General features: G+C 27.9%; 1 protein-coding gene across 1 annotated transcript; it reads left to right on the top strand.

Moving 5' to 3' along the window:
• The first annotated feature begins 1,483 nt into the window (after positions 1-1,483).
• On the top strand, positions 1,484-5,825 carry LOC106372770 (paired amphipathic helix protein Sin3-like 6). Its single transcript, XM_013813055.3, has 7 exons — positions 1,484-1,568; positions 1,765-1,890; positions 2,013-2,193; positions 2,292-2,390; positions 2,495-2,599; positions 2,701-2,755; positions 2,953-5,825. Exons 1-7 carry the CDS (start codon positions 1,525-1,527, stop codon positions 3,111-3,113), a joined length of 771 nt encoding a protein of 256 aa, XP_013668509.2. The 5' UTR covers positions 1,484-1,524; the 3' UTR covers positions 3,114-5,825.
• The last annotated feature ends 12,769 nt before the right edge of the window (positions 5,826-18,594 follow it).

The raw sequence follows: 18,594 nt of genomic DNA, 5'->3' as shown, positions 1-18,594 counted from the left end.
TTTTACTGCTTATTTTTAAAAGATATTAAAAACCAATTTTTTTTAAAAAAATAAATGTCGTTTGATCAAATAGTTACAAAATAATTTTATATGGTACGTATATTATATTTTATCATTATTAAAGTTATTTTTTCTTAATATTAAATTTATTTTTAAATTTTATGTTTTTATGTTTGTGGAACTTAATAGAACTATAATCAAAATACCAAAGCAAATCTGGATTCTAATTTTTAAGATTATTTAAAATAAATTTTAGTTTCCATTCAATAAATCAAAGGCATAAATTATTTAGAATTTATTGAATATTTTACTATTGTTTTATTATTATAAATATTGATATGTGTTCATGAGCTTTTAAAAATGTATCAGTTACTTACGCATGTAACTTCCTATTGATCATCACTTTATTTTCTAATATTTTTTAAAAAACATCAACATATAATTTGAGAAATATTACGAAATACATGCACATTTGACTTAATTAGAATAAAAAATAATTACACTTCATTTTGAATTTGAAAGAATATATGTAACTCAATATACTCACAACATGAGTGATTTGACTAATCCAACTTATATCTAAAATCATAGATTTAACTACGATAAGAATATATAATTTTATAAGAATAGTAATTTATTTTATAAATATAAATCATAGGACAACTCAAAACATATTAAAATGAAAATAAAATATTAACCAACTGTTACAATTATGTCCATATTAAAATTTATATATATGCATGAGACTTCAAAATATTATCATTTTATATTAATTTACGTAATTTGGAATCAGACAGTTTAGTTTATTTTTTAATTTTATTCTAAGCACAATATATCTTAAGTTATACATAATCTTTATAAAATATATTTACATATCTAAGACAACCACCACCTAAATGCAAATAAGAAATTAAAAATTTTAATTTATTGGATAAAAAATATTACAGTTGAATTCATAGATGCAATCCAATTTACCCAAATGATAACTAAATCGATCGAAAAACAATAATATCGATTAGATATAACATATATAAAATCATATGTATAATTAAAGTAATATAATATTATTAATAAAAATGATGCTTATAAATTATAAATTAATTTAAAATTAAAAGTAAGTAGCAATCAATTATTATAATATATTTTTACTTTAGAAATATTTATATCCGTGCATGAGCACGGGAAATCACCTAGTAATAATAATTGAAAGAGAAGAGAGAGTGTAGAAAAATTCTAATATAAGGATATTTTAGAATTCTATTAGAACTCTATATGACACTTGTATACTATAGATTGGTTGAATTTTTTTTTTGTAATTAATTTCAGTTATCTAATTATATATTATTGAAATATTTATATTTTTGTTTAAGAAACTCTTTAAAGTTCTTATTGATAAATATTGCTCTAAGGCCCAGAGAAAAGAGATACATGGAAAATAGGCCCACGAAGTAACACCACAAATTATCTTTTGATAAGTCTTTTATGATAAGATTAGGGTTTTCAACCTTTAACGTTTTGCCAAAGATGAGGAGAGATAGAGAAGATGGTTACACTTCTCGAGGAGAAACGTTAGTCTCTCTCTCTCTTATCCAAATTTTCATTTCCTCTTTTCAAATTTATCTTCGACTTGTATAGATTGTGAGTTTGCATTTGAGGCCTATCATTTTTAGGTTTTTTCTTTGATTAAGCTGTTTTTGATTCTTAAGTCTAGTAGATGCAATTTGATTCTTGGAAAAGTTAGTAACATGTGTTTACGGAATGCAGAAACGGGCAATCTCCAACCATACGTGATGCACTGCATTATGTCAGTGCTGTGAGGAACACTTTTCATGACGACATAGGGAAATATGAGACATTCCTTGAGGTCATGAAGGACTTTAAAGCTCAGAGGTATATTACCTACCGGCCTCTCGTCTCTTCCCATTTAGTTTGACTTTGTCCTTTTCAATACAGTTCAACAGAAGGTATTCGTGTATTGTTGATTTTACTGTGTTTATTCATGTTGGTTGCAGAGACGACCATAATGGTGTCATTAAAAGAATAAAAGTTTTGTTCAATGGTCACAACGACCTAATATTAGGTTTTAATACTTTCTTACCCAAAAAGTATACAATAACCCTTCCGTTGGAGGAAGAGAAACCGAAGACCAGGGTAGGTTTCCAAGATGCTTTCGGTTTCGTCACCAAGATTAAGGTATGTTATGTAATGTACGTGTTGTGTAAATTAAATACTGAAGTAATGTTTGATTTTCTCTTACCAGTTATGATTTACTTTAATTATTACCTTTGCAGGCAAGGTTCTCAAGTGATGAACATGCGTATAAAAGGTTTCTAGACATCATGGAGATGTATCGAAAGGAAAGAAAGTCCATCATTGATGTCTACGAAGAGGTATATATGTTAAAGAGGGTTAAATTTATGAACTTTCTGCCTCCTATCTTATTTGTTAGAGCGCTAGTTGTAGTGCACTTCTCTGATTATCGTCTGTTGTGTAGGTTACTATTCTCTTCAAGGGTCATGATGATCTGCTCGTGGAGTTCCTTAATTTCTTACCTAATTGTGCTGCAATTTCTGACATGCTTCCAAGGCATTCTGATAAGGTCAGTCTAGTGCATTTTGGCCATACATCCTTTTCACTATGGAACTAAATGTCTCATTTTTCGATTGAGATATTGATACATACTCTTATTTTCTGTGTAAGGTCGAAAACTGTGATGAAAAGCTGGTTGTTTTCTCTGGTGGTAATTTTACTGGAAGTAGGTATTCTGATGGCTTTGTTACATTCTAGTGAATGTTCTATAAATAAGCAATTGATATCTTTGTGATATGCACCCTTCATCTTGTATACTGCTGTTATGTATCTTAATCGTGTATACTATAATCATGGCCAGTCTTGTCTTTGTTAACGGCTTCAGTGGTCCTCTGAGTTTAAACCTGGTTCTAACTTTTGCAGAGTCCCTTGCTAAAGAAGGTCAGGGAGGTTATTTGAACGTGGCAGAAAATGGGCGAATTCAAGATCATCAAAGTGGTCAAGATGGCGGAAGAGATACAGATAGAGCTGACAAAACAGCTAGCAGTGTAAGCCAAATTATTGCCTCCTTCCAAAGGATGTGAATGACTCTTTTTCCATAATAACATCGTTCTACTACACTGGAAATTACTGCGTTATTCAGTTCTCTTATAAAATGGTTTGTGTTTGCCCATGGAATATCCATATGATAATTCTAAAAGTGGTCTTTATTAAGATACATTTTAACATGATGGTGTTTTTTTGTTACCTAATCGTCGTGCATTCACAATGTTCTGAAAACTGGACCGTAGGATGAAGAAAAACTCTACATCACGTGTTAATCCATTCCAACCAGTTTAAGTGTTAACTAATTAAGTTGAGAATATAATTTTAAAATTTTTAAACGTAACACATGTAAATAAGCTTTAAAGATCAAATTTTGTCCATAAGATAATGCCAAATTAGTCAAAGACCAAAATAGTTTACAAAGAAAAACTAAATTTGTAGTCCTTCCTTATGCTTTTCTTTTCCTATCGCTTGGATCAAGAGAAACCAACATCTGCTTGGCAATTTGTTTCACCATTCAGGATATACGTGTTTGCTTCCCCATGCCTTCTTGCATTTCATTCCCGCCAAATGATATCAATTGAAATTTGGAAGACATATCTGATGAGCATCGTCAGCGTGTTACTAGGAGAGGAGTTTCAGATGTTATCGATGAGATACAAGTGTAACATCTCGAGTTGTAACATACGGAAGGACTTAAAAGAATTAATTTAGTTACTTATGTCACCAAAGTTGACTTACTTTTTTTTTATCGCACATCCGTTTAAAACTCTAGAGTTAAATGTGCTGAGACTGGAGTAGTAAAAGGATGGATGGTGAGCAGGTCTTGAGCCAGCTTGAAACATCCACTGAGTAGCTGCAGATAAAAACATGTGATATAGAAACTCAAGCAGATCATTATAGAGAACACAAGTTGCAGTAGCTCTCATGTTACAGAGCAACATTCTATCTTCCGTATAGAGTAGTCTATTCTTTGTTGCCAGTTACGTGCAAAACGCATGTTTTGGCGTTGAATAAAACCAGATGCCTTTTGACCATACCTTTGGAGAAGTTTCCCTGATAAGATTCAAAGTTTTTTTTTTTTTACTAAAAATTGATTTGAAAATATAATCATTATGCTTCCATAAGTTGATGTCCTTCACAGTGTGTACTCGTCCTTTCCTCTGTTTTTCCATCTCATCCTCAATTGCATTGAGCAATTTTGTACGATGTCTACTCCTGCCTTGGTTTGTTAGCGTGGATGACACATTTTCATTTATTGGGATGCCCAGATCAATACATCCCCGAGATCCAATTATATCATGTAAGCAACCAAGCTTGGACAAACATCGAACCCAAGAGATGTTTGCTCCCTGTTACTTTAGTAGCTTTCACCCTTCCACGGACCACTCTGTGTGTCCCGAACCGCCCAAAATTAGCTCTTGCATATGAGATATGTTTGTATTCATTTTACCCAAAGAGAAGGTTGCAAATCTCCAAATAAGCTTAAGAAAACACACTCTACTAACTTCCTTGAGGCGTTTTCAACCAATTTCACCCTCTTCTTTTGGACAGCAAACATCAACCCAAGATAGTTTTTTCTTCCAGTTACTCAATGTTGGCCCTGACAACAAGAACGCTGAACATAAGTTGTCAATCTCTTGAAGAAATTTCCTGGGTAACATGAAAGCAATGAGCCAGAATTTGTCATACTTCCAATAACCGAGCTAAAAAGTTTCATTCTCTTTTCCATGAGAGAGATCTCACAGTCCAGAATTGCATTCTCTGTCGAATCCTCTCCAACAAAGGCATGTAATTCGTCGGACTCATTTGCTTTGTGAGATATGGGAGCCTAGTTACCTTATTGGGAGAGCACTCATTGAAAAAGGATTTTTTTTGCCTCCATTCGATGTCTCACAACATCTTGAATTCCAGCCCAATTTTATACTTGATTTCTCCATGCTAGTATTCAGACTAGCGATCTTTGCAAAATGGTCAAACACTTCCAAAATGATATCTAACGATTTTATTTTTCCATCAGTAAAGACCCTAGTATCATTGCAAATCTCAAAAAGTTAGACCAAGATTTATACAACTGGGATGATAACCGAAACTGCGATCATAGCTGCCATATCAAGTAACTTTGATACTACATTCACACTGATCACAAAAGTATGGGGGATAAAGCACTGTTGAATCCTAAATCCGGTAACAGCGATCATAGCTGCTCTCTCTCAGTGGTTTTCTGTGTCCCCCCTTTCTTCTCTATTAACTTACTCTTCTTTTATAGGCGCCTCGTTGCGCGGAAGCCGCTTGACTTCGTCATTACTGTTCGACTTGGAGCAGTGATCGGCGGAGCAGTTGATACCTACGCTCGGCGCCATCGTAGGGGGTTGACTTCATCATTACTGTCTTATTTGTTCACCGTATAAGTTGAATTCGCCACAGTGAACCAGCGCATAATCGGCCTCCACAGCCGATTTTTCGAGCAAGGGTTGTAACTAAACTGAATCTCATAAACCATTTCACACTTCTATTTGCAGGTTCGATCGAGATTCTTCCAAAAGTAGAACTGAGTTTATGCAACTGGGTAAATCCTGAGAAATTGAGTGTTCATAAAAAATCAAAAATAATAACCGTACCCATTTCTGGAGGAAAATCAATAACTGGTTTTGTTATTGATAAAAAGAACGTTGTTACTGCTTTAATTAAAACTAGATTTTGACCCGCGTAGGCGCGTGGGTGTATATTTTGAAAAATATGTTGATATTTGTTTTTCATGTAATTATTAGGATTTGGAAAAATGAATCCGAGGAACATAACCGATACCGATCCAAAGATATAGTATCAAACCCAAACATAAATTGATTAAATATTCTAATTATTCAAAATTTTGTTATTTAGAGAACCGAATCTGATCCGAACCGAAGTATTTGGGTATCCGAATTTATCTAAAAATAGATTTATATACTTATATATATTAATTATTTTTAGATTTAACGTATATAAAACATCAAAAATGATACTTTTAAATTGGTTTAAATACTTGAAAATATATATAGATAGTCAAAAGTAAATATCTGAAATAGTTAAAGTATACTCAAATCACCAAAATACTTAAAATAATTATTGATTTCGTATCCAAAATTTTAAATCAAGCCAATTGATATGTTAAGCTTAAGTATTATGACATATGTTATTCAAATTTATACGTAATATATTATTTTATTTATACATTTTGAGAAATTTAAAATATATAATGATTTAAGACTTTAAAAATAATTTAAATTAGTTATCCAAACCCAAACCAAACCCGCAAAGATCCAAATCGAACTCAAACCAAAATTTAGAAACATTCTAATAAGGCTGAAATCTTTGACCCCGAAAACTCAAAATACAAACCGATCAGAACTAAACCCGTATGGGTATCCAAAAGCCTATCCCTAGTCATTATTATATATCGTATTTTATCATCATATAATTAATCGTATTTTATATGTACCATCATATAAGTAATCATATAATTAATAGTATTTTATACATACCATCATATAAATAATTACATATATTATATTTTTAAAACTTAATATGAAATATGAAAACCATAATTTGAGTTGGTATTTCAAATTGGGCTTTGTATTATATTTTTCTTATATATATTGACAATATTTTTTTATAATGGTTATTGAAAAATAGTTTAGTAAAAATCCATTTTTGAATATATGTATATTTTTGAATCAATTTTTGATATAAATCAAATTTGAATTATTATTTTGATTTGAAATATGTATATAAAGTTTTAATTTTGTTTTATGGTTAGTTTAGAAAAATTTTTTTTAGGGAATTAGATTGACCCATTTTGGTATATTTTAAAAGTGGCCTAGATAACTTTCAATTTTTAAAAAAAACATAAGCCTATTACTTTTTTTTCTTAATACTACTATCCTTGTTTTCAAACAAAAATATTTTTTTTTAAAAGACTGCAATCCATGTTTCCAAACACTCCAAATTTTTAAAAATCCTATTCAAGTCTCCAAACACTCCAATTTTGTACTTGAGTTTTAATAAGATAGATATATACAGTTATAAAATAATCAATTTTTTTCTAAGGTCCAGTGGCACGAAGAAATAATATTCAAGGCATACTAAGAGCATCTCCGAAAAGACTCTCTATTTGCAAACTCTATATTTGAAGTTTTAACGTGTTATTTTCCAAAAGCAAAACTTCAAATTTTATCTCAAAATTAATTGTAATTTGCACTATACTCCTTATATTTCTCATAATTAATATAAATGTATAAAACTTTTATAGATAACTAACACATATATAAAAATATTATAGTAATATTAACTAATAAAATCTTATATTTTGGTGTTATTTTCCAAAAGCAAAACTTCAAATTTTACCTCAAAATTAATTGTAATTTACACTATACTCCTTATATTTCTCATAATTAATATAAATGTATAAAACTTTTATAGATAACTAACACATATATAAAAATATTATAGTAATATTAACTAATAAAATCTTATATTAAAATATAAAATTATAAATTTGTGTAATAATTATGTCTTCATGTATCTTCTTAAAACAAAATCTATTAAGTTTCTTTTGTAATATTCTTATTGTCTAATTCTACTTTTAAAATATAATAAATCTTATTTTAATTTTTAAAAAAATTATGTGTAAAAATTTAAATTTATAAAAATAAATTTGAAATATTTAAAATATTCAAAAGTTGTAAAGATTAAAACTATGAATGAGAAAATACTTAAGAATCATAAATGTGAAATATAATTAATTATAAGGACCAAAATGCAAATAAAAAGATGAAACTTCAAATTTAGAGTTTTGAGAGCATCTTCAAAGAAACTATATATCTCCAAATATAGAGTTTTTTGCTCTCCAAAAAGGAACTTCAAAACTTCAAATTTAGAATTTTAAGAAGTGAAACTTCATATTTGAAGTTTCACTACTCAAAACTCTAAATTTGAAGTTTCATTTTTTTTATTTGCATTTTGGTCTTTATAATTAATTATATTTCACATTTATGATTCTTAAGTATTTTCTCATTCATAATTTTAATCTTTAAAACTTTTGACTTAACTATTTTTTATAACTTACTTAACTATTTTTTATTCATTTCTCGTTTCTTCATCTTTCTACATGTATTTTTTATTGTAAAATTGATAAATTGTCAGTTTTACTCCTTTTTAATTCAATATATGGTTTATATATTATAACAAAGGATGTAATATACGTTCATTAATATATATTAAATATATTTATATTTGTCTAATCTCGGAGGTAGCCCGGAAAAAATCTCTAGTTAGCTAATAAAACTTGGAATTTATTCTCTTAAAATCAAGTAAAACAAATATTCTTTGACTATACTACAAATATATTTTCATGTCTATAATTCGCTCAATAGTTAGGCCCAATTGTTTCCAAAAATATTTATAAAAATCGATCCACCAAATTCTTTTTTTTGTTGACCAAATCCATCAAATTCTTATTAAGAATTACTACATCTTATTATATAAAGCTTGGTTCTTCAAAGTTGCTAATTAACATAATTGCGACACATGGCAATTATATATTTAAGATTGTGACATGTGTTAATCTATTTCATAATTAAAAATATATATATACTAAGATATTAACAAAAAAGAATTTTATTAAAAATCTTATTATATATATATGATTTAATAGTAATTTTCCTTTTTTAAAATCCTAATCAAAAAATAATTGCAAAATATCTTATTGATAATAATATTCATTCTAATATTGTAACATGTGTTTAAATATATAATGATTAAAAATATATATAATAAGATAATATACAAATTTTGAAAAAACTACTTTTAAAAATTATTTAATAGTAAAAACGATTTTTTAAAAATATTTAGTAGTAATTGTTTTAGAAATTTTCCTTTTTCAAAATCGTAAAAAATAGATTAAAAAAATAATTTAATATAATTTTTCTTTTCAAAACTTTTAATGAAAATATAATTATAAAGTATTATATTGAGCTTGGTTTTTCAAAATTGCTAATTAACATGATTGTGACACATGGTAGTTATATATTTAAAAATGTGATATGTGTTAAACTATGTCATAATCAAAAATATATATACTAAAATAATAAAAAACGATTTTTCTTAAAAAATAATTATAAATATTATTTAATAGTCTTATTATTATTATTATTATTATTATTATTATTATTATTATGATTATTATTATTATTGATATTATTATTTTTCATTATAATGTTTGTTTCAAAAGATACTAAAGATAAAGAATTATAAAAGATAAACATTAACTTTTTAAAAAAATGTTAAACAAAAACGAATTTTAAAATCCTACAAGTACAATCAATTATTTAATAAAAACATGAAGAAAAAACTAACCTTAAAATAAAAAATATTACTTTTTTTAAAGGGTAATTAAAGGAAAATTGTAAAATTACTGTTGTTATTTTCTTATAAATAATAACTTTCTTTTTTTAATAGATAATTGTATGTTAATAAATTATGACAAAAAATAGCTACAAATATTTTACATATATATTTAGGTTTAAGATTCCACATACTATTTTTAAAAAATACAATAGTATTTACATGAAAAGTATTACCTGAGTATTTTCTTTTAATTTCTTGATACAACTCAACTTTTTATTATCTTTACTACAACTTATGATGCTAGCATAACTTTTAATTTTGATGGTATTGTCGTACATGAGTATGTGTAAATATGTTAAATATGTATTTGTATGTAGAAGAAAAAATATATAAATAATTAAACAGATTTTTCAATTAAAAATAAAATAGTTGTTTAAAAATCTAAAAGAAATAAAATAATTAATTTTCTTTTTAAAAGCGTAAATAAATTAAAAACATAAATTAATATTATTTTTCTTATAATTAACTAACTTTACTTTTTAATAATTTTGTGTTAAAAAATATAAACCAAAATTAACTTCAAATATTTTACCTGATATGTATGATTGTGATATGTGTCAATTAAAAAGTTAGTGTCAATAAAAACTTCCATTATCTGAAAATAACTTCTTCTTTTCCTAAAATCTTAAATAAAAGAGATTTTTTTTTAAAAAAAAAATTTCTTAATCTTAACCAATTAAAAATTTTTCTTTTTCTTTTTAAGTCGTGACTAGAGAGAATTGTAAAATTTTATTTAATAGTAATTTTACTTCAACAATTTAATGATAAACATGATAGTAACAAATATTCAATTAACAAGTAAAATTGTAAAAATATTAATGATGTTGAAAAAAAAGATTTGAAAATTGAAACTTTTAAAAATAGGTAATATTAACTGGAAATAGTTATTTGATAGAAAATTTATTTTTTTATATCCTAGACAAAATATAATAGTAAAATTTTACGTAATATTAATTTCTTTTTCTAATATCCTACAAAACTGTAAAAGAATATTTGATAATTGTTTTCCTTTTTTATACACAAAAAAATTTGTGTAACATTTTTAAGTCCTAACCAAAAGAGAATTGTAAAATTTTATTTGATATTATTTTTATGAGAGTGTTTGATTTTGAACATGATAGTAAAAATTATTTAATTAACAAAAGAAGTGTAAAATTAGTATTGATATGAATTGTAAAAATACAATTTAAAAATATTTATTAATAACGATAAATAATTATTTGATAGCAATATTTGTTTTATGAAATTCTAAAGAGAAGATAATTGTAATAGGTAATATGACAATAATTTACGTTTTCTAAAATCTTAATCAAAGTTTTTAAAATAAGTAATTTTTAATTGTAAATAAAAAGGAGATTTATAAAATATAATGTTTTCCTTTTTAAAAAAGTCCTAGCAAAAAAAAAATTTAAAGACTTATTTAATAAAAACATTAAATTCATGTATAATGTTGTCATTGATTTGATTGGTGTATTTAACTTTCATTTCTTATTTCGGATTGTGTTCAGTTTAAATGTTTATGTATTGTATTTTCTCTAATCTTGAGTATAAAATTTATAACAACTCATCTATGCACCATGATAATAAAATACAAAAATATTAACTTGAACTTATGTGTGAAAATAGGTTTTAATTATAAAATAAATCTCAAACAATATATGCAAAAAACAATCACAATACTATAATGATTTATTATTTTATGGTTTTTATTAAATTAAAACATCAAACAAAAACCCGTTGCGTTGCAACGGGCTCATTTCTTGTTATGTTATATATATAACTCTTTTAAACTCCTATATATATATAACTCTTCAACTCTTGTAAACTATTTAACATGTTAAATGAATTAAATGTTTTAGAAAAATAATTTTCAATTGACAAAGAGTTTTTAAGAGATGATTTTTACTCTGAAAATAATAGTCAAAAAGGTTTTGGTTCTTCCAGAACTTTTTAAAAGAAAGAAATAATATTCAGAATGAATTTTACAATTATCTTCAAGCAACATAAGGTAAAAAATTATTTTTTAGTTGGTTTGAAGATTATACTTCTAAGATCAATATAAATTTCCCTTTTTGTAAAACAGTGAATCCAATTACCAGTCGCAATAAAACTCCTGAATGGGAAACACTTGCTAATGGTAAAATTATTCTCTCCAACCATCCTCCTTCCCAAGGGATAAAACTAGATTGGTTAGGAACCCCAATTGAAGAAATTCCTTTTAAACGACCTCAAGAAGATGATAACGATAATGTAAAAAATATCATTGTTCAAAACAATTTTTCAAACACTAATCTTGGTACAATAAGCAAGCAACTAGATAGGATTGAGAAATCAATCCAAAATCAAAACCCCATTCCGATGGAGTCTCCTTCTGAAAAGAAAAACAAAAGTCCCATGTTTAAACCTTTCCAAATTTTCAATTCAAGTATCAAAACTTACCAAGACACAAACTTAGAATTCATTCGTGCTCTCCAAAGTCAATTAAGGAAAGCTAAATAGGATATAGTAGCATGCCACATATTTCTGATATCCTCGACACTCGTACTTCCAAAATCCAAATAAACCCTCTAGCCAATGATTCAGACATTAGTGAATGCTCTGATCAAAATTATGTCCCAAAAATAAACTGTCTTGATTCGCAAAACCATCAAGATCGTCAATTAATATCAGCCCCTGATCTAGGGACAAATCCAACCAATAGAACAATCTAGGTTTAACTCATCATCATTCTATGACTGGAATATTGATGGTATATCTGAATATAATATTTTATCTTTCCTCCAAAAAATGACAATGGCTGCAAACGTCTATAGAACCCAAATAGGAAATGAGGATAAAACCATAGCTGAACTCCTCATAGCTGGTTTTTCGGGACAGCTTAAAGGATGGTGGGATAATTTCCTAACCAATCAGCAACGAACAGAAATCCTCGATTCAATTAAAATGGATGAAGATAATGTGCCAATCCTAGATTATCTCAAAAATTCTCAACAAGATGCTGTTGCTACTTTAGTCATAGCCATAACATTGCATTTTATAGGAGATCCCTCGGTCCTTAGAGATAAAAATGTTGAACTCCTTTCAAATCTTAAATGCAAAAAACTAAGTGATTTCCAATGGTACAAAAATACATTTCTTACTAGAGTCTTACTTCGTCAGGAGTCTAACCAACCTTTTTGGAAAGAAAAATTCCTAGTGGGCCTTCCTACTCTCTTAGGAGACAAAGTTAGAAAAAAAATTAGAGATTCCATGGGAACCCAAATAATAGATTATGATGATTTCACTTATGGTGAGTTGATCAGTATTGTCAACAAGAAAGTTTTAGGATATGCCAAGACCCGAAACTCTAGAAACATCTTAAATGGGAACTCAAAAGAAAGAAATTAGAATTATGATCACTCTGTAAACAATTTGAAATAGACCCCAATCATGGTAGTAAATCTTGTGTAGGAGATTGCAAGAAACACCAGTATTCTAAAATAAGTCTAGAAAACATTCTAGAAACTATAAGAGTTATAGAAGTCGTGAGAATTCATGGAAAAAGCCCCAAAATAAATTTCCTTCAAAGGAAACTCCAGCCAAAAAAAACTTTCTATAAAAAACTTACATGCTTCAAATGCAATAAGAAAGGTCACACTTCAAAAAAATTTCCTTTGAATCGCAAAATCCGGGAACTAAACCTCGGAGAAGAAATTTCAATTAAAATATCTAATCTTCTACTAGATGATTCTTCTCCATCATATGACTCTGACCCATCTATGGCTTCTGAAAAAGCCCTCCAGGTTGATGAACTAAATAGTTCATCATCTAGTTCAGAGTTAAATGAAAAGAATATCTATGTCCTCACTAAAGATCAAGAATTACAACTTGAAATATTAAATTCCATTTCTGATCCAAGCCTAAAACAGAAATTACTTGAGAAAATCATTTCCTCTTAAATGAAAAAGATGTTAAAAACATAGATAATTCCCCAAAATCCCATGGTCCAAGTTCCTCCAAATCCTCTTATGATCTCACCACCATTCTCAACAAAAGAAAGAAAGACACCTCGAAAAAAACAATACAAGATCTTAGGATTGAAATCAAAGAAGTAAAAAATGATCTAAAAATCCTCAAAGGAAAACAAAAACAAAATTCTGAATATTTTTAATCGATTATATCTTCTATCAAAGATCGTCATGATTCTAGGTCGGAAGAACAAGAAAATGATTGCTTAAATAATAAAAATGAAAATCTCAAAGAACAAATTCAATGTCTAGATATGGCCCCTAATGATTTCCTTTTCGTTCTACGAAAAATAACTTCTCAAAAATATAAAATTAGAGTTAGCATTTATTTTTTTCTGAAAATTACAAAATTGATACAATGGCTTTGTTCGACACTGGTCCAAATCTTAATTGCATCAAGTCTGGGCTTGTTCCAAAAAAAATTCATCTAGAAACTAAAGAAAAGCTATCTGCTGCAAATAACTCTAAACTTCGTATAACATCTAAAGTAGAAGCTTCAATATTAAAAGAAAATATCCTCATTATACTGTTTTTGTTCTCACAGATGATATATATCAAAATGTTATCTTAGGAACTCCATTTATTAATTTTATCACACCATATAAGGTTATGGATGATGAAATTTCCTATAAAATCAAAATATAAAATTATCTTTTAAATTCCTCGAAACACCAAAAAAGCGAAGTCTAAACTTAATAAAAGCTTGTTATATACAAGAAAACTTTCTAAACTCTTTAATTCATAGTAAAACCTTCCACCTAGAACATTTAAAATCAGAAGTTTTACTTCAAAAGACCTTAGAAACCTTAAATTCAAAATATATAAAGGAAAAAAATTCAAACTTAAATAAACTATTTGAGAAAGAAATTTATTCGGATTTACCAACTGCTTTTTGAAATCGAAAACAACATATTGTTGATTTACCTTATGATGAAAATTTTCTTGAAAATGAGATTCCCACAAAAGCTCGTCCAATTCAAATGAACTCAGATTTAGAAAAACATTGTAGAAAAAAAAATTCAGATCTTCTAGAAAAATGATTAATTTCAAAATCAAGATCCCCTAGGTCTCGTGCTGCTTTTTATGTAAATAAAAATTCTGAAATTGAAAGAAGAACCCCAAGATTAGTAATTAATTACAAACCTTTAAACACTGCTTTAAAAGTCGATTAGATATCCAATACCACTATATAAAAGGGACTATTTTTAAGCTTCCTAAAGCTAGCCACATGCTCAAAATAATCAGGGCCAATCAAATTGCCACGTCACTGCCAGATTAGGCTTCAAATTAAAATCACGATCGGGCTTCCTGTGCGCTAACTCATTCTCCGACTCCGTATTTTTGTTTTGCGCCATCAGCCGAAGTGAAGCCAAACTCAGATAATTCACTTTCACCCAGCCCAGCCCATTAATCCCATCAATCTACGTATTGTTGAGACTCAAGCCAAAGCGCACACAGCTTTCTCATCCTCTGAATAACCTAATCGCCGTCTCCCCCATTTACCTTTCTCTCATGACGACCCATCTCGAAGCCCATTCCCGAGCCACTCTCTCATAAGCATAATCCCGTGTTCTAAACATCCCGTGTTAAATTTTTTAAAACACTCATATCTTAGAAATAGTTTAGAAAATATCTTTATATAAATATTTTTTTCTTGAATAATATTTAATTATAATTTTTTGTATCTTTTTAACTTTTATAATAAAATTATTGTTTTCAGATAGCTATAAAATATAAATAAGAATTATCTTATTTTAAATTTTTTTGATAATTTTATTATATTATTTTAAAATCATTTATTTAATATTAATATAACATATAAATTTTATATGATTAAAATAAAATTCGTTTTTAATTATATATAAAATTCATTAAGGGTATTCTTTTAATTAACACATTAGCGAATCAGTTAGAAATTAATAATAAATCAATAACCTATCTAAAAGTCTAAAACCTAATAAAATATGACAAATAAGAAAAACTAACTAAATTTTAATATAAAATAGAAATTTAATATTACTAATAAAAAATTCATTTTAATATATATATATATATAATATTAATTAAGGGTATTTTTAAATTAATAAATTAGTGACTTAGCTAAAAATAAATAATAAATCAATGATTTAGCGAAAACCTAATAAAAACATGACAAATAAGTAAATTTACTAAAATTATGGATAATATAAAATATAATTGATTCTTTAATACAAAATTAAAATAAGAGTTTTGTTAAATAAAACATAAGTTTGCCGTATCGGTCTAACAAAAAAAACAATCATTAATAGTGTCGTAGGAATTATGTTTTTCCCATTAGCGAATAAAATTGAAGCATAGTGTTGGAGGATAACTCAACGTGTAGACAAGATTATGGAGATTGACATGGGAGTTGAGGTAACAGACACAACTGTTCTTTCGCAAAGAAACGCTCCTGCTAGACATCCTGGATAAATGAAAGAGACATATCTTGACTTGACTTTGTGTTAATGGATGGTGACTTTCCAATGCTGTTTGGAGTAAGGACCGATATACACGCACCAAATCACCACTGTAAGCGGAAGCTGAAGGTTTGCTATGGGCAATGCAAGTGATACTGAAGTTTAGACACAGAGAGATGGTCTTTCAATCGACTGTGAACAACTGGTTATGCTTATTCAAAAGGAGAAAGATTGGCCTGTGTTGGACTCGGAGCTCAACGAAATACATGCTGTATCTAAAGAATTTTCTGAACTTTCTATTGCTTATATTCCTAGAGCTTTAAAATTACGTATGAATAGCCTAGCAAAAGGTGTCCGATCACGCGCATCTCAATCAGCTTTTGTAAACCCTTTTGCACCAAGTTGGCTAGCCCCACAAGCTAGCATGAGGATGTCAAAAAAGAGAATAAAGTTAAAAGTGAAACTAAATATCTCAATGAACAAATTTATCAGAAGTCCATATTTATGTGGATGTCTATATAGGACAAACAATTTTTTTAGACAATTATAGAATATAGTCACGAAAATCAATCCTAATATATATAATTTAAAAAAACCATCAAAATTTTCAATATTACACCAAATAAGAATATAAAGACCAACTATATTCTCTTTATGTATAATGTATTGTGGTAAGATTCAAAAAAATTAACTTACTTTACAGTAAGGAAAAACTAGATTTTTAATTCCAAATTTACAATAAAAACATAACATTTTATAAAACTAAACAATTGACATAATAGTACAAAAATATGAAGAAAAAAAACAAAATACTATCCGCGCGTAGCGCGGACAAGGACCTAGTACCAAATAAAAGTATTTACTTCAAAGACTTTACTCAGCCCCCATATTCTCAAATTTCGATCTAAAATCAGGATTTTGGCAAATTCAGATATCTGGAAATAATCGTTATAAAATAGCATTTACAGTCCCTTTTGGTAAGTACCAATGGAATGTAATGCCATTTGGTTTAAAAAATGCACCTTCTGAGTTTCAAAGAATCATGAATGATATATTCTCTAATTATTCTAAATTTTGCATTGTTTACATTTATGATATACTACTATTTTCACATTCTATTGATGAACCTTTCAAAAATCTCAAAATATTTTATTACGTTGCAAGAAAAAATGGTCTTGTTGTTTCCAAAACAAAAAATGTCTCTATTTCAAACTAAGATCAAAGTTTTAGGTCACTACATATCACAAGGTATGATAACCCCTATTGAAAGATCTTTAGAATTTGCAAATAAATTTCCAGACAAAATTATTGATAAAACTCAATTACAAAGGTTCCTTGGAGATCTCATTTATGTTTTGGATTTCTGTCTTAATATTAATAGAATAGCTAATAGTTAAGAAGATGATTGACAAAGGCAATAAAATTTCCCTGGAACTAATATCAGAAAAAACCCGAACCTACAAATACTCACCCAAAAACAGAACCATGGATCTCAGTAACAAAAAAAAGAGTGCTAAAAAGGAAGAAATACCAAAAACCTCAAATCTCTCCAATCTCCAAAAGCTATCATGAATCAAATGTTGCAGTTGCAAAAAGCTTTCAAAACTTAGTTTTTCAAAGCAAGAGTCAGGAGAATCTTCCAAAAACCTTCCTTCTCGATCTATTTCAAAATATAACGAGGTCCGTTCAAAAATGATTTCAAGAGAAAACCAGACCTCAAAAATGGTTTCAAAACCTTTAAATAATTCACAAATTATTTTGAAGGAGATTTCCCAAACCGCTCCATCGGAGTATTTTGAAAAACACACATACCAAAATATTATAAATATTGAAAAGGGATTTTTTGTAAACAATGATCCGTTTCTAACAATCGGAAAATATTTTGGCAAAAACAATTTCTTTAAACCACATAATACATATAAAACTGTGTTATTCTTTCAAAGCATTTTGAAAATGAAAAATTCAGTGTCCTTCAAACATTTTTATCTAAACGAAAACCACACGGATGCTGCTTATTCCATCTTCAAAATCCATAAAATCATTGCGCCATGTGATTGGGAATATGATCTTAACGAGAATCTAAATTTTCCAGAAGATCTTAAAATATTGGGATTATTGCCAAGCATGCTACAATTCTTTTTTGATCCAATCTCCTAAACACAAACACACATGGTTGATCTTATTTGACACTACCTGTAACTTATCCAAATCTTCCTATTGGTTCATACCATGGTGGAACTACTTTGGTTTTGTCACAGAAATATTTAAACTCAATATCCAAAATCATTCCAAATCTTCATGACAAATTTCATTCCGTCTGAAAAAGAAAATAAATTTCCCCCACTAGCCCTCTTCCATTCAAAATTTCACTTTCCTTGGGTATTTTCATGGACCCTTGAATTTACTTCTGATCCAATTTCTGTTATCCGAAGAAAAATCAGAGTCAAATGGTGGGATAAATACAAAATTCCCTCAAACCTTTATCCGTCAAATATTCTTACCTGGATAAAAGAATAAAACTAAAAAATCCAAACACTTAACCAAACACCAGAGACAACTTCTTGGCTCAAAAATCAAAAATGTTAGCAATGTTGTCAGGTGCAAAATCTGAAGAAGAAATTAAGGCT

This window comes from Brassica napus, unplaced genomic scaffold (assembly GCF_020379485.1).
Source record: "Brassica napus cultivar Da-Ae unplaced genomic scaffold, Da-Ae ScsIHWf_1459;HRSCAF=2050, whole genome shotgun sequence".
NCBI classification, from domain to species: Eukaryota; Viridiplantae; Streptophyta; class Magnoliopsida; order Brassicales; family Brassicaceae; genus Brassica; species Brassica napus.
Note: the sequence above shows the minus strand (reverse complement) of the source record. Positions and strands in the feature narration are given on the sequence as shown.

Coding starts and splice junctions, on each gene's coding strand:
- LOC106372770 (XM_013813055.3), top strand. CDS start 1,525: ATGAGGAGAGATAGAGAAGATGGTTACACTTCTCGAGGAGAAAC. Junction 1,891..2,012: donor AAGGACTTTAAAGCTCAGAG/GTATATTACCTA, acceptor TGTTGGTTGCAG/AGACGACCATAATGGTGTCA. Junction 2,194..2,291: donor GTTTCGTCACCAAGATTAAG/GTATGTTATGTA, acceptor TTACCTTTGCAG/GCAAGGTTCTCAAGTGATGA.